The sequence below is a fragment of the Macrotis lagotis genome, chromosome X (genome assembly GCF_037893015.1).
Source record: "Macrotis lagotis isolate mMagLag1 chromosome X, bilby.v1.9.chrom.fasta, whole genome shotgun sequence".
NCBI classification, from domain to species: domain Eukaryota; kingdom Metazoa; phylum Chordata; class Mammalia; order Peramelemorphia; family Peramelidae; genus Macrotis; species Macrotis lagotis.
In genome coordinates this window covers 123,983,323-123,999,100 of record NC_133666.1, presented here as the reverse complement: position 1 = coordinate 123,999,100, position 15,778 = coordinate 123,983,323, and the positions used below count along the sequence as shown (strand labels likewise).

The 15,778-nt window shown below is 37.2% G+C and overlaps 2 protein-coding genes across 5 annotated transcripts in view; both read right to left on the bottom strand.

Moving 5' to 3' along the window:
• Window positions 1-15,486, bottom strand: part of LOC141502400 (acyl-coenzyme A synthetase ACSM1, mitochondrial-like) — a 90,624-nt gene extending 75,138 nt beyond the window's left edge. For 3 of the 4 annotated variants that reach the window (XM_074207121.1, XM_074207119.1, XM_074207123.1), the window contains exon 1: window positions 15,351-15,486. The gene's annotated coding sequence lies outside the window, so the exon portion shown is untranslated. Of the gene's footprint in view, window positions 1-13,336; window positions 13,615-15,350 lie in introns of those variants that run through there. The other variant, XM_074207122.1, reaches the window with a different exon arrangement.
• LOC141502401 (peroxiredoxin-6-like) lies at window positions 6,358-7,162 on the bottom strand. The gene is given in 2 exon segments (XM_074207124.1): window positions 6,358-6,936; window positions 6,938-7,162. Coding segments are annotated over 2 exon segments (675 nt in total). The 3' UTR covers window positions 6,358-6,486.
• Window positions 15,487-15,778: the final 292 nt, after the last annotated feature.

Sequence of the window (15,778 nt, the reverse complement as noted above, 5' to 3'; positions counted from 1 at the left end):
CTCAGGATTTGTCTTCCACAGTCGTGGGTGAGTCCCAGTGCAGACCGTGGATCAGCCTGATTAGCAGTAGGGTTGGAGTCTGGGGGGTTTGAGGGCCTGAGAGCAAGACCTGCTTGATCAGTGGGTCTAGAGCTTGGTTTACTGCTGGGACTTGGGTCAACGAGGGAGCAGAGGCATTGGTGTTGGCGTTGACCCTCTGGAGCTTGCCAACAGGGCTGGGAGGAGAGTTCCGGTGCAGGAGAGCTGTGGACACCATCCCTGGGCTCCTCTGGTCTATGGAAACCCAAGTCCAACACTCCATTGCAGCTGAGGCCTCTTCCCAGAACAAACACAATTATAGACTACTTCTGCTCCAGGCACAGGTGTGTGAGCAGAAGAACCAACTCAGCTGACAATAGAGGGGATGACCTTACCCCAGGTAGAGGCCACCACTGATTGAAGACAAAAGTATTTAACAGCTTCAATCACTCCTTCTAGGCCAAGGGAGAAGGTTTCAGTCAAGGTCACAGACACTCCAGAGAAAGAAGCCAGCACCTCCTACTGGCCAGTGGAGAAATTGCACTCAGTGAACAAATCCTCGAGCACCCCTATTGGACAGCTGGAGATATTGCACGCAGTGAGTAAAGCCGCTAGGGATTCTAACACCAAACCTCTGTGAACCAGCCCCCCCCACCCAACTCAAGGTCTTAGCAAGATGAAGAAAGGTCAGCAGAAAGGTGGATGTATAGAAAAATTCTTGGAAGTAAAAGACCCTAACTCAGAGAGACCTAGAACCTCTGAGGAGAATATGATCTGGTTTCCTGCACAGAAAGACTTCCTTGAAGAAATAAGGAAGGAGTTTAAAAATCAATTGGAAAATTTAGGAGAGTCAATTAACAACTTGCAACAAGAAAACACATCATTGGAAAATATAATTGGACAAATACAAATGAGAATAATTCTTTCAGATCCTCAATTGGGTAAATTCAAAAGGAAAATAATTCTCTCAAAACCTCAATTGGTCAAATGGAAAGCTCTTTCAAAAGTAGAATTAACCAATTGGAAAAGGAGTTGCAACAGGTAAATGAAGAAAACTCCTCTCTGAAAAAAAAAGAATGGAGTCTGTGGAAACTAATGACTTCATGTGTCTCATGAAAAAAACAGGAAAAAAAAATAGAAGAAAATGTAAAATACCTCATCAGCAAAACCACTGACCTTGAGAATAGATCGAGGAGGGGCAACCTGAGAATTATTGAACTTCCGGAAAACACTGAAGAGAATAAAAACCTGTACTTAACATTACAGGATCTAGTGATGGAAAATTTCCCTGATATCATGGAACCAGAGGGCAAAGTAGTTATTGAAAGAATCATTGATCCCCTCCAGAAAGAGATCCTAAAATGAAAACACCAAGGAATGTTGTGGCCAAATTCCAGAACTATCAGATAAAGGAGAAAATCCTGTAAGCAGCCAGAAAGGATCAATTTAAAGGAGCCACAGTAAGGATTATGCAGGAGCTGGCTGCATCAACATTAAGGGATCAAAGGACCAGGAATGAGATATTCTGAAGAGCAAGGGAGCTTGGAATGCAGGCAAGAATCCACTATCCTACAAAGCTGTGCCTTCTTTTTCAGGGGAAAAGATGGACATTTAATGAAATGGAAGATTCCAAAAATTCCTGATGAAAAGACCAGAACTAAATAGAAAATCTGGACATCAAACAGGAGGTTCAAGAGACACATGAAAAGGTAAAAAAGGTGGGGGGGGGGGGTAAAGAAAAAAATGCTGTCCAATAAGTTGAAACTGGCTATATCCCAGCATGGGAAAAAGATTCTCATAATTCTTGAGAATTGTAACTCTAACAGAGAGAATATACCTAGCCAGAAGTGATGGACACTCATGACTTATCCATGAGACTGCTATCCAATGGGATGAAACTAGCTATAACCCTACTTGGGAGAAAGACTCTAAAAACTCTCAAGAATTGTAACTGTATTAGATAGAATCTACTCAGTGATGGATACTCAGAATTTTCTATAACTCAAATAGAATGATTTAAAAACACTACTTCTTTAAAAAAGAGGGACAGGAAGGAGACAGGAGGAGGGAGGGGATTGAATGGGGTAAATCTCATTACACTAAGAGGTACAAAATACCTATGGTAATAGAGGGGAAGAAGGGAGGAGATGAGATGAGAAACACCTGAATCTTCTTATCAGACTTGTCTTGAAGTTAACTTAAACACATACTCAGTTAACTTAAAAAACCATCTAACCTCTCAAGTATTAAAAGGGGAAAAGGGGAGGGGGGGACAGAGAAAGGGAAGGAGAGAAAAAAAGGGGAACTAACAAAAGGAAGGGAAGGGAAAAGGGAAAAAAGGGAAAAGGGAAAGAAAGGGGAGGGGGTGGATATAGGAGGGAAAACACACTGAAGGGGGTGGCATTAAGAAACAAAACAATGGGGAATATGAATAAGGGGGGGAAAGGGTAAAAATACAAACAGAAGGAAGATAGCATGAAGGGCAATAAAGAATTAGTAATTATAACTTTTAATATGAATGGGATGAACTCTCCCTTAAAAACATAAGCAAATAGCAGAGTGGATTAAAAACCAGAATCCTACAATATGCTACTTACAAGAAACTCAGTTGAAGCAGAGAGATACATATAAAGGTAAAAGGTTGGAGCAAAATATATTTTGCTTCAGTTGAAGTGAAAAAAGCAGGGGTAGCAATCCTTATCTCAGACAAAGCAGCTGTAAAACTAGATAGCATTAAAAGAGATAAGGAAGGAAACTATATCCTCCTAAATGGTACCATAGACAATAAAGTGATTTCAATACTGAATATATATGCACCCAATGGGATAGCATCAAAATTTTTAGAGGAGAAGCTGAAAGAACTACAGGAAGACATAGACAGCAAAGCTCTACTAGTGGGAGACTTCAACCTCCTGCTCTCAGATCTAGATAAATTGAATCATAAAATAAGAAAGAAGTTAAGGAGGTAAATAGATTGTTAGAAAGCCTAGATATGATAGACTTATGGAGGAAATTGAATGGGGGTAGAAAGGAATATACATTTTTCTCTGCAGCACATGGCACTTATACAAGAATTGACCATGTACTAGGACATAAAAGCCTAATGATCAACTGCAGAAAGGCAGAAATAGTGAATACATCTTTCTCAGATCACAATGCAATAAAAGTCGTATGCAATATTAGACCGGGGAGATATAGACCTAGAACCAATTGGAAACTGAATAACCTCATTTTAAAGAATGAGTGGATCAAAAAACAAATTGTAGAAAGAATTAGTCATTTTATCCTAGATAATGACAATAATCAAACAACATACCAAAACCTATGGGATTCACTCAAAGAAGCAAAAATATTAAACAAAATCTTAGCAAAATAAGTTATTGGAGTGGCTAGGTGGCACAGTGGATAGAGCACTGGGCTTGGAGTCCGGAGTACCTGAGTTCAAATCTGTTAATAATTACCTAGCTGGGTGGGCTTGGGCAAGCCACTTAACCCCACTGCCTTGCAAAAATCTAAAAAAAAAGTTATTACTGGGATAATACATTTTGACCAAGTAGGATTCATCCCAGGAATTCAGGGTTGGTTCAATATTAGAAAAACTGTTAGTATAATCAATTATATCAACAACAAACCTATCAGAAATTATATGATCATATCAATAGATGCTGAAAAAGCTTTTGACAAAATACAGCACCCATTCCTACTAAAGGCACTAGAGAGTGTAGGAATAAATGGACTGTTCCAGAGAATAATTAACAGTATCTATCTGAAACCATCAACAAGCATTATATTCAATGGTGAGATGCTAGAAGCATTCCCAATATGATCAGAGGTGAAACAAAGGTACTCATTATCACCACTACTATTCAATATAGAATTAGAAATGTTAGCTTCAGCAATTCGAGAAAAAAAAGAAATCGAAGGAATTAGAACTGGGAAGGAAGAAAAAAAACTCTCACTCTTTGCAGATGACATGATGGTATACCTAGAGAATTGCAAGAAATTATCCAAAAAACTCCTGGAAACAATTGGCAATTTTAGCAAAGTTGCAGGATATAAAATAAACTCTCACAACTCCTCAACTTTTCTATATATGACTAGCAAGATACAGCAGGAAGAGCTAGAAAGAGAAATCCCAGTCAAACTAATCTCAGACAATATAAAATACCTGGGAGTCTATTTGCCAAGGCAGACTCAAAAACCTTTTGAAAACAATTATAAAACACTTCTCACACAAATTAAATCAGATTTAAATAACTGGGCAAACATCAACTGCTCATCGATAGGTAGAGTTAATATAATAAAAATGACAATTCTACCAAAACTAAACTACCTGTTTAGTGCCCTACCAATCAAAATTCCAAAAAATTAATGAGTTAGAAAAAGTTGAAAATAAATTCATATGGAGAAATAAAAAGTCAAGAATTTACAGGGATTTAATGAAAAAAGTACAACAGAAGGGGGCTTAGCCAGCCATACCTGATCTAAAATTATATTTTAGAGCATCAGTCATCAAGACTATCTGGTATTGGTTAAGAAACAGAGTGGTGGACCAGTGGGATAGAGTAGGTGGAATAGCAGGAAATGATTATAATAATATGTTGTTTCATAAACCCAAAGAGTTCAGCTATTGGGATAAAACCTCTCTCTTTGATAAAAACTGCTGGGAAAATTGGAAGTTAGTATGGAAGAAACTTAGATTAGAACAACACCTCACACCCTATACCAAGATAAGATCCAAATGGATACAGGATTTAGGCATAAAAAACAATACTATAAGCAAATTAGAAGATCAAGGACTAGTTTACCTGTCAGATGTATGGAAAGGGAAGCAGTCTATGACTAAGGAAGAGATGGAGAACATCACTAGAAACATTCTAGATGATTTCGATTATATTAAATTTTTTTTTGCTTTTGCTTTTGCACAGATAAAACTACTGTAACCAAGATAAAAAGAAATGTAGTAAACTGGGAAACAATCTTTATAACTAATGTTTCTGAGAAAGGACTCATTTCTAAAATATACAGAGAACTGAGTCATATTTTTTAAAAAAAGCCATTCCCCAATTGACAAATGGTCAAAGGATATGCAAAGGCAACTTAATAGATGAGGAAATCAAAGCAATCCATAGTCATATGAAAAATTGCTCTAAATAATGCAAACTAAAGCTTCTCTGAGGTACTACCTCACACCTCTCAGACTGGCCAATATGACCAGAAAGGATAATGATCATTGTTGGAAGGATTGTTGGAATCTGGGACACTATTACATTATTGGTGGATCTATGAATTCATCCAACCTTTCTGGAGAGAAATTTGGAACTATGCCCAAAGGGCAACAAAAATGTGCATACCCTTTGATCCAGCAATACCAATACTGGGTCTATACCCTGAAGAGATGATGAAAAAGGGTAAAAACATCACTTGTACAAAAATATTCAAAAGGAACCCTGTGTATGGTGGCAAAGAATTAGAAATAAAATAAATGTCCTTCAATTAGGGAATGACTTAGTAAACTGTGATATATGCATATCATGGAACACTATTGTTATTCTTTTTTTTTTTAGTTTCAAAAAGCTTTTATTGGTGGCTCCCTTAAAGGCAAAATATCAGAAAACAGAAAATTATCCACTGCAGAGACATCATTTTGTAATAAAGAAATAGTATCTTTATCCCTCTCTTTCCCACTAGTATACATACTTTCATCTTATTATGACAATTAAGAGCAGTTTTCCATGTCCAATACATGACTTGTTTAAAAAGGCACCCATTAATTATGACTGTCCACCAGTGCAGTTTCTTTCTCCACAGTCTCATCCACAGGCTGCAACATAATTAGAAAGCTCTTTTGCTCAATCTAGTAAAAATATTTGAACTGTATCCTGCTTTCCTCCTATCTGTTAGAAAGATAAGAATCTCCAAATTTTTTCTAACTATGTTTAGAACACTCAACAGTTGAGGGAAAAAACCCCACTATCTGAAATAGTTAAATGATTACAAATTGATGGTCATAAACTTAGGGAGGTGAAACTCAAAATCAGACAACCAGACATGTTAAACTGCCTCCTCCCTCAAGTAGATAATTAGAAAAAGAAATGATTTGTCTACTAGGCCAGATAAAGAAATTCTACTCCTGCAATGCTCCGAGGTAACCCCCTTCCCCAAATACCAATGATACTATGGCTGATGATGGAGCTTGCAACAGAGCTCACAGTTTAAGTCCCAAACAGAGAAAGTCAGCAGAATGACAAGTGAGTTCAATGACCCAAGTGAGAGGAATCATAGGTAACTTTTAGTGCCCTTTTCATTTAACAAGCCACACATTAGTAGAGCAGCCCAAAGACTCCTCCTGACTTTCCATCACTCCAAGATGTTTAAATCAATTACTGTAGAAGACTTGATTGGCAGGCTGGAATCCCCTCTGGGAGAGATCTTCAAGGGAGCCCCAGCAGGTCCTGCTGGAGGAAGCTACGGCTGAGGGGTGTACCGTAGGTATTTCTTGCCTGAAGGGAGCTCCTTGGTGAAGACCCCTTTAGGAAATAGTTGTTTAGCCTCCTCTTCAGAGATAGTTGGAATAACCATTACACTATCTCCACATTTCCAGTCAACAGGAGTAGCAACCTTCTTGTATGCTGTCAATTGAAGGGAATCAACCACTCTGAGGATCTCATCAAAGTTCCTGCCAGTAGTTGCAGGGTAGAGGATAGATAGCTTCAACTTCTTATCTGGGCCAAAAATAAATACCACTCGAGCTGTCACTGGCATGCCCTGCGCATCCCGCTCATCTGGGTCTAACATGCCCAACTTGATGGCAAGGTCCCGTTTGTGATCATCAATGATGGGGAAAGGCAGCTTCTCCAAGGGCTCATCACCATTGTATGCATTGATATCCTTACTCCAGGCAAGATGGTCTTGGACAAGAGTCAATAGAAAGAGTGATCATCTTAACATTGCGCTTGGCAAAGTCTGGGGCCAGTTTGGCAGCTTGGACCAACTCTGTTGTGCACACCGGAGTGAAGTCCCGAGGGTGGGAGAAGAGAATGCCCCATGAGTCCCCGAGGAAGTCATGGAAGCGGATGCGGCCGGCCATGGCGTAGGCCTCGAAGTTGGGGGCCTCCTCTCCGAGCAGCAGCCCTCCGGGCATGGTGGCTGTGCGGGGTGGGGGGGGCCCCCGGGGCCGACGTGCACGCTCATGGGTGCCCAACACTATTGTTCTATTAGAAACCAGAAGGGATGGAAATTTAGGGAAGCCTGGAGGGATTTGCATGAACTGATGCTGAATGAGATGAGCAGAACCAGAAAAACACTGTACACCCTAACAGCAACATGGGGGTGATGATCAACCTTGATGGACTCGCTCATTTCATCAGTGCAACAATCAGGGACAATTTTGGGTTATCTGCAATGGAGAATACCATCTGTATCCAGAGAAAGAACCATGGCATTTGAATAAAGTCCAAGGACTATTTCCTTTAATTTAGAAAAAAATACCTGATATCTTATTGTCTGATCTTGTCATCTCTTATACTTCATGCTTCTTTCTTAAGGATATGATTTCTCTCTCATCACACTCAATTTGGATCAATGTATGACATGGAAACAATGTAAAGGCTGATAAATTGCTTTCTGTGAGGGGTGGGGAAGGGGAGTAATATTAGGGGAAAAATTGTAAAACTCAAAATTAATACAATCTTTAATAAAAAAACAAAGGATAAACAAAAAAAGCAAGGATAAGCAATACTGATCTCAGGCAAAGTAAAAACAAAAATAGATTATTAAAAAGAGAAAAGGAGCAAACATAGTCTTCTGGCCAGCCCACTTGGAGTTACTAAACCCAGTGAATAAAGCCTCTAAGGATCTCAATACCAAACCTCTGTGAACCAGTCACTCCCCCAACACAAGACCTTAGGAAAATGAAGAAAGGCAAGTGAAAAGTAGGGTTCATAGAAAAATTCTTAGAAGGAAAACACTCTAATTCAGAGAGACCTAGACCCTCTGAGGAGAATATGATCTGGTCTCCAGCACAGATAGGCTTCCTTGAAGAAATCAGGAAGGAGTTTAAAAATCAATTGGAAGATTTGGGAGAGAAAATTAACACCTTGCAACAAGAAAATAAATCATTGGAAAATACAATTGGACAAATGCAAAAAGAAAACTACTCTCTCTAAACCCTAATTGTTCCAATGGAAAACTCTTTCAAAAATAGAATGGACCAATTAGAAAAGGAGTTGAAAAAGGTAATTGAAGAAAATTATTCTCTAAAAAAAAGAATTGAGTCTGTGGAAACTCATAACTTCATGAGACAGCAAGAGCCTGTTAAAACCATAAAATTAAAAAAAATAGAAGAAAATGTAAAATACCTCATCAGCAAAACCACTGACCTTGAGAACTGATTGAGAAGGGACAACTTGAGAATTATAGGTCTTCCTGAAAACAATGAAGAGGAAAAAAAAGCCTGAACTTAATATTACAGGATTTAGTGATGGAAAATTGCCCTGATATCATGGAACCAGAGGGCAAAATTGTTATTGAAAGAATACATCGTTCCCCTTCTGAAAGAGATCCTAAAATGAAAACACCAAGGAATTCTGTGACAAAATTTCAGAACTATTAGCTAAAAAAGAAAATCTTGCAAGTATCCAGAAACAATTTAGATACCAAGGAGCCACAGCACGGATTGCATAAGACCTGACTGCATCAACCTTAAAGGATTGAAGAGCCTGGAATGAGATATTCTGAAGAGCAAGGGAGCTTGGATTGCAGTCCAGAATCCACTACCCAGCAAGACTGAGCCTTTTCTTCTAGGGGAAAATATGGGACATTTAACAAAATGGGAGACTTCCAACATTTCCTGATAAAAGAGCAGAGCTTAATAGAAAATTTGGACATCAAATAGGAGGCTCAAGAGAAATATGAAAAGGGAAAAAAAGGTGGGGGTAAAGGAAAAAAAAAACTTCTATCCAATAAGATGAAACTGGCTATATACTCACTTCGGAGAAAGGTTCTTATAACTCTTGAGGATTTTAACTCTATTTGAGAGAATATACTTAGCCAGAAGTGATGAACACTCATGACTTTTCTGTGACTCAGAAAGATTAAAAAGCAGGACAGTAAGGAGATGGGAAGAGGGAGGAGATTGAATGGGGTAAATCTCATTACATTAAGAGGTACAAAAGGCTTATTGTAATAGAGGGGAAGAAGGGAGGAGATGAGAACCATCTGAATCTTCCTCTCATCAGAATTGGCTTAAAGTTAACATACACAAACATTCAGTTAAGTTAAGTTAAGAAACTTATCTTACTTTCAAGTATTATAAGGGGAAAAGGGAAGGGTGGAGATGGGGAGGGGCAGAAAAAGGAGAACTAACAGAAGGAAGGGAGGGAAGAAGGGGAAAAGGGAAAGGGGAAAGAAAGGGGAGAGGGTTGACATTAGGAGGACAAACACTGAAGGTGGCAATATTCAGAAGCAAAATACTGGAGAATATGGATAAAGCGGAAAAAAGGGGAAAAATACAAACAGAAGGAATATAGTATGGAGGACAATAAAGAGTTAGCAATTATAACTTTGAATGTGAATGGGATGAACTCTCTGTTACAACATAAACAAATAGAAGGAAATGATTTCTTTCTCATTACATTCAACTTAGATCAATGTATACCATGGAAACATTGTAAAGACTAACAAACTGCCTTCTGTGGGGGGGAGGGAAGGAAGATTGGGGGAAAAATTGTAAAACTCAAAATAAATATAATCTCAAAAAAAGGGTAAAACTTCATGGATAAAACTAAAAAAGGAGAAAAGGAAGGAATCTACCTCTTGCTAAAAGGTACCATAAAGCAATATCAGTGCTAGACATATGTGCATCAAGTTGTATAGCATCCACATTCTTTTTTTTTAAGATTTTGTTTATTTTGAGTTATACAATTTTTCTCCTAATCTTCCTTCTCCCCTACCCCCCCCACCACACAAGGCAGTCTGTTAGCCTTTACATTGTTTCCATGGAATACATTGATCTAAGTTGAATGTGATGAGAGATAAATAATACCTTAAGGAAGAAAAATGAAGTATAAGAGATAGAAGAATTACATCATAAGGTAAGAGGGTTTTTCTCCCTAAATTAAAGGTAGCAGTCTTCGGTCTTTTTTCAAACTCCATGATTCTTTCTCTGGATACAGATGGTATTCTCCATTGCAGATACCCCCAAATTATCCCTGATTGTTGTACTGATAGAATGAGCAAGTCCATCAAGGTTTGTCATTACCCCCATGTTGCTGTTAGGGTGTATAATGTTTTTCTGGTTCTGCTCATCTTGCTTAGCATCAGTTCATACAAATCCCTCCAGGCTTCCCTGAATTCCCATCCCTCCTGGTTTCTAATAGAACAAGAGTGTTCCATGACATACATATACCACAGTTGGTTAAGCCATTCCCCAATTGAAGGACATTAACTTTATTTCCAATTCTTTGCCACCACAAACAGGGCTGCTATGAATATTTTTGTACAAGTGATGTTTTTACCCCTTTTCTTCATCTCTTCAAGGTATAGACCCAGTATTGGTATTGCTGAATCAAAGGGTATGCACATTTTTGTTGCCCCTTTTTGGTGTAATTCCAAATTTCTCTCCAGAAAGGTTGGATGAGTCCACAGCTCCACCAATTATGTATTAGTATCCCAGATTTCCCACATCCCTTCCAACATTGATCATTGTCCTTTCTGTTCATTTGGCCAGTCTGAGAGGTGTGAGGTAGTATCTCAGAGAGCATCCACATTCTTTTTTTTTGTATGTTTTATTTTTGTTTTTGTTTTTTTACGTTTTTGCAAGGCAAATGGGGTTTAGTAGTTTGCCCAAGGCCACACAGCTAGGTAGTCATTAAGTGTCCGAGTCCACATTTGAACTCAGGCACACCTGACTCCAGGGCTGGTGCTCTATCCACTGTGCCACCTAGCTGCCCCTGTGCCACCTAGCTGCCCCTGTGCCACCTAGCTGTCCCAAACATCCACATTCTTAATGGAGATGTAAAGTGAGTTAATAGAATAGGGTAAGAAGTAGTCATGCAAAATTCCTTTTATGACATAAATTTGGTACTTATACCTAAACCAGGAGGAGTTAAAACAGAATAAGAAAATTATGAACCAATTTCCTAATGAATATTGATGCAAAATTTTTGAACTAAATACTATTAAGGCAATAGAAATTTCTCACCAAAATTATACACTATGCAATATTAGGAAAGCTATCAATGTAATTGACCAAGAGCAACCCCACCCCCAAATCATATGATCATCCCAAAAAATACTGAAAGAGCTTTGGATAAAATAAAGTTTCCATTCCTATTAAAACATGAGAGAACATAAGAACAAAGGGAGTTTTCCTTATATGATAAGCAGCATCTATCTAAAACTCTTAGCAAGTATGATCTGTGATGAAGATAAGCTAGCAGCCTTGCCAATAAGATCAGTGGGATGCAAGGATGCCCATTATCCCCACTATTATTCAAAATAGTACTAGAAATGTTAACTATAGCAATAAGAGAAGAAAAAGAAATTGAATAATTAAAATAGACAATGAGGAAACCCAACTATCACTCTTTGCAGATGATAGATAGTATACTTAGGGACCCTAGAGAATCAATTTAAAAACTACTTGAAATAATCAATAATTTTAGCAAAGTTATAGGACACAAGATAAACCAAAACAATTCATCAGCATTTCTTTACTTGACCACCAAATCCTAGCCACAAAAGAAAGAGAGAAATTCTATTTAAAATAACTGCATGGGGCAGCTAGGTGGAACAGTGGATAGAGCACCAACCTTGGAATGAGGAGGGCTTGAGTTAAAATCCAGCCTCAGTCACTTAATAATTACCTAGCTGTGTGACCTTGGGCAAGTCACTTAATTCCATTGCCTTGCAAAAAAATCCTCAAAAATAAGATACAATAAAATAAATAAAATAAAATAACTGCAAGGAATTAAATAAAAATACTGCCAAGAATAACCCAGGAACTATAGAAACACAATTGCAAAACACTTTTCACACAAATAAAGTTAGATCTTAAAACTTAGAAAAATATCAACTGTGCATGGATAGGCTGAGCCAATATAAAATAAAAATGGCAGTTCTACCTAAACTAACTTACTTATTCAGTACCATGCCAACCAACCTATCAAAAATTATTTGATACAGCTAGAAAAAGCAACAACAAAATTAATCTGGAAGAACAAAAGAAGAATATCAAGGGAATTAATGGAAAAATACAAAGCAAGGTAGCCTAGCAATGCCAGATTTCAAAATGTATTATAGAACAGGAATCATCAAAATTAGCTAAGAAATAAAATAGTGAATCAGCAGAATAGATAAGCTACAAAGACATAGGGGTAGGTAGCTAGGTAGTGCAGTGAATAGAGCACTGGCTCTGGAATCAGGAGGACCTGAGGTCAAATCCAGCCTCAGACACTTAATTGTCAAGCTATGTGACCTTGGGCAAGTCCCTTACCCCCATTTCCTTAAATAAGTAAAATTTTTTATAAAAAGATACAAAAATACAGAAATCATAGTAAAATAGTGATTAAGAAACCCAAAGACCTCAGTTTTGGGAATAAGAACTGACTGATAAAAACTGCTGAGAAAACTGGAAAACAATAGGACACAAATTAGGTATAAATTAACATCTACCTAGGTATAAACTAGCATATATCAAGATAGGTCAAAACAGGCTCATGATTTAGACATAAAGCATGCCAGTATAAGCCAATTAGAAGAGTTAAAAGAATAGTCTACCTGTCATAGTTATGAGGAAAGGAAAAATTCATGTTTAATCAAGAGATAGAGAACATTATAAAATGTAAAATAGATAATTTTGATTATATTGAAAACCTTGCACAAACAAAACTAATGCCACCAAGATTAGAAGGAAAGTAGAAAACTGGGAAACAATCTTTACAACAAGTATTTCTGCTGTTTCCATTTCTCAAATATATAAAGAATTGAATCAACTTTATAAAAATACAAGTAATTTCCCAATTGATAAATGGTCAAAGGATATGAGTAGGCAGTTTTCAGATGAGGAAATTAAAGTTGTCTATAGGCATCTGAAGGAGAGTTCTAATTATTGATTAGAGAAATGCAAATTATGACTCTGAGATGCCACTATACACCTATTTGATTGGTTAATGTATCAAAAAAAGAAAATTATAAATATGGAGAAAATGTGAGAAAATTGAGACACTAATGCACTGTTAGTGGAATTATGAACTGATCCTACCATTCTAAAGAGTAATTTGGAAATATACTCAAAGAGCAATAAAACTGTGCATACCTTTTCATCCAGCAATGCCATTACTAGATCTCTATTGCAAAGAGATCAAAAAAAAGGAAAAGGATCCATATGTGCAAAAATATTTGTAGCAGCTCTTTTCATGGTAGCAAAATAATGGAACTAGAAGGGATGCTCATCAAATGGTGAGTGTTGTATAAGGAAGTAATGCAATAGAATAATGTAATGATGAATAGGCAGATCTCAGAAAAACCTGTAAAGTATGTGAACTGTTGCAAAGTGAAGTGAATAGAACCAAGAAAACATTGTACACAGAATCAGCAACAATGTATGATAGACAACCAATAGACCAATGACTCAGCTCTTCTCAGCAACACAACAATCCAAGACAAGATCAAAGTTCTCATGAAGGAAAATGCTATTCACAGAAAAGTGATGAACTCAGATTGCAGATCTAAGGATTTTTCTTCATATACTTTATTCTTTTCCATGTTTTTCCCCTTTTGATCTATCTCTTCTCTCATAACTGAGACTAACATGAAAATGTTTTACATGGTAATACATGTATAACCTATATCAAATTGCCTACCATTTTCAAAAGAGGGGAGAGAAGGAAGAGAGAAAGTGAGAAAAATTTGGAACTCAAAATATTGTAAAAATGAAAACTAAAAATTGCCTTGAGAACTTAATTCCAATGTCCAATCTAGGACACCCTCAAAAGTTTAACAGTTTATAAAACTACAATTAGACTGCTAGTTAATCAATATTCTCCTAGCTTCCTACACATAGAGACAGAAACATCTTTTGCTGAAAATTTTAAAATTTTGACAGTGTAATTTATATATCTGCTGTCAACTTCAATCATTTGTATGAATTGAATTTTACTTCCTTTATTCTGTGTCTCTTATAACAAGAGAATGTATTTGAATTTTGTCAGAAAGAATTCCAGACGCAGTCAATACGTTCACCCACAGATGTTTGTAGTAGATGCACAGGGACTTCATTAATTTGAGGAAAATATGTAAATTAATAAGATTTGTATATAAGGGCCACCTTCATCTAACTGCCACCTACTTTCCTCATATTATTTTATACTTTCTCTTATTCTATATTCCATTCAACCTGGACTAATAACTGCTTCCTGAATTCAAGGTTCTATCTCCCTCCTTTAGGCATTCATAGAATCCTAGTTCCCACACCTTTGTTCATTTTTGCCTTTCTGAATCCTTATCTTCCTTGCAAGCTCAGCTCATGTGACTCTTCCCTCTACTGTGAGTACTCTTGCCCTTCCTCAGTTTTTCTTTTCCTATACATATTTGTATATTCTGTATCCTTCTTGTAGAATGGAAGCTCCTTGGGGACTGTCAAATTTTTGCCTTAAGCCTCCAGGGCTACATAGTGTGCTATATCTTGTAGGCACTACATGTTTATTGATTTGAATTGGACTCAGCTTTACTCAAGGTAACAAAAGTATGGTTCAAATCCTGGCTATATGTATATATGAATGGAATGCCCCAGGAGTCAGTGATTCTTATCTTTCCTGTTTTCTGCCACTTCCTTCCCATTTAATGTGCACACCAGATTTGTGGTTAAATGAATAGCTAGAGAAGGCTAAAACAAAGAGGAAAATGATTTAGTGGCGAGGCTCAGAGGACTAGACAGGCAGTATATATAGTGGTTTGACTCTTGAACCTGGAATCAGAAAGACCTGTTTCAAATCTTACTGTTGACACTTATTGACTATGTGACCCTGGTCTTCATTTTCTTCAGATGTAACATTGAGGTAGAAGAGTTGGACTAGATGTCCTTTAAGATTTCTCTAAATCTATCAGCAGACCCATAAACAGAAGCAAAACTGTTTCAGCCTACACTTCATAAAAATTGGGTTTATTCAAATACTTTTTCTTTACCAATATCATTTATTCCCCATTCCCTCTGTGTAAGAGCTAACCCTGCTTAATTACTTTTCTTGATACTAGAACAAGAAATAAGGATATTGGGATTAGGTTGCTGATGTTGCCCACCTGACTTGCAAAGACTTTAAAGAAAAAAATACCTTTAGTCAGCAGTTGAGAATGTCTCAGAAGATTTCAGGAGGTTTCTAGAAAACCCAGGAGATCAAGGAAACACGATAGGTGGAATGACAAGGGCTTATCAACTAGTAGGATTCTGTGGAAATATTTGGCAAACAGAATTTTTATTAGAAGAAGAAATGGTGGGAGGAGGGATAGGAGAATTGGCACATCTTTTGTGAGTTAACTATTAAGTAGAAAAGAGTATCAAAGTACAAAAAGTCAAAGAAAACTTAAGTGAAGATATAATTCATTGCAAGGATAGGATGCATCTGAGGTAGAATGGCATCATTTAGTCTGAGAATTCAAAGATTTGCCTGCACATTTTTCCTCTTCTTTATCTTTGATGCCCTTTTGGGTCAAAAAAGTTATTAGATCATAGACCTAGAACTTGAAAGAACTTCAGGGCAGA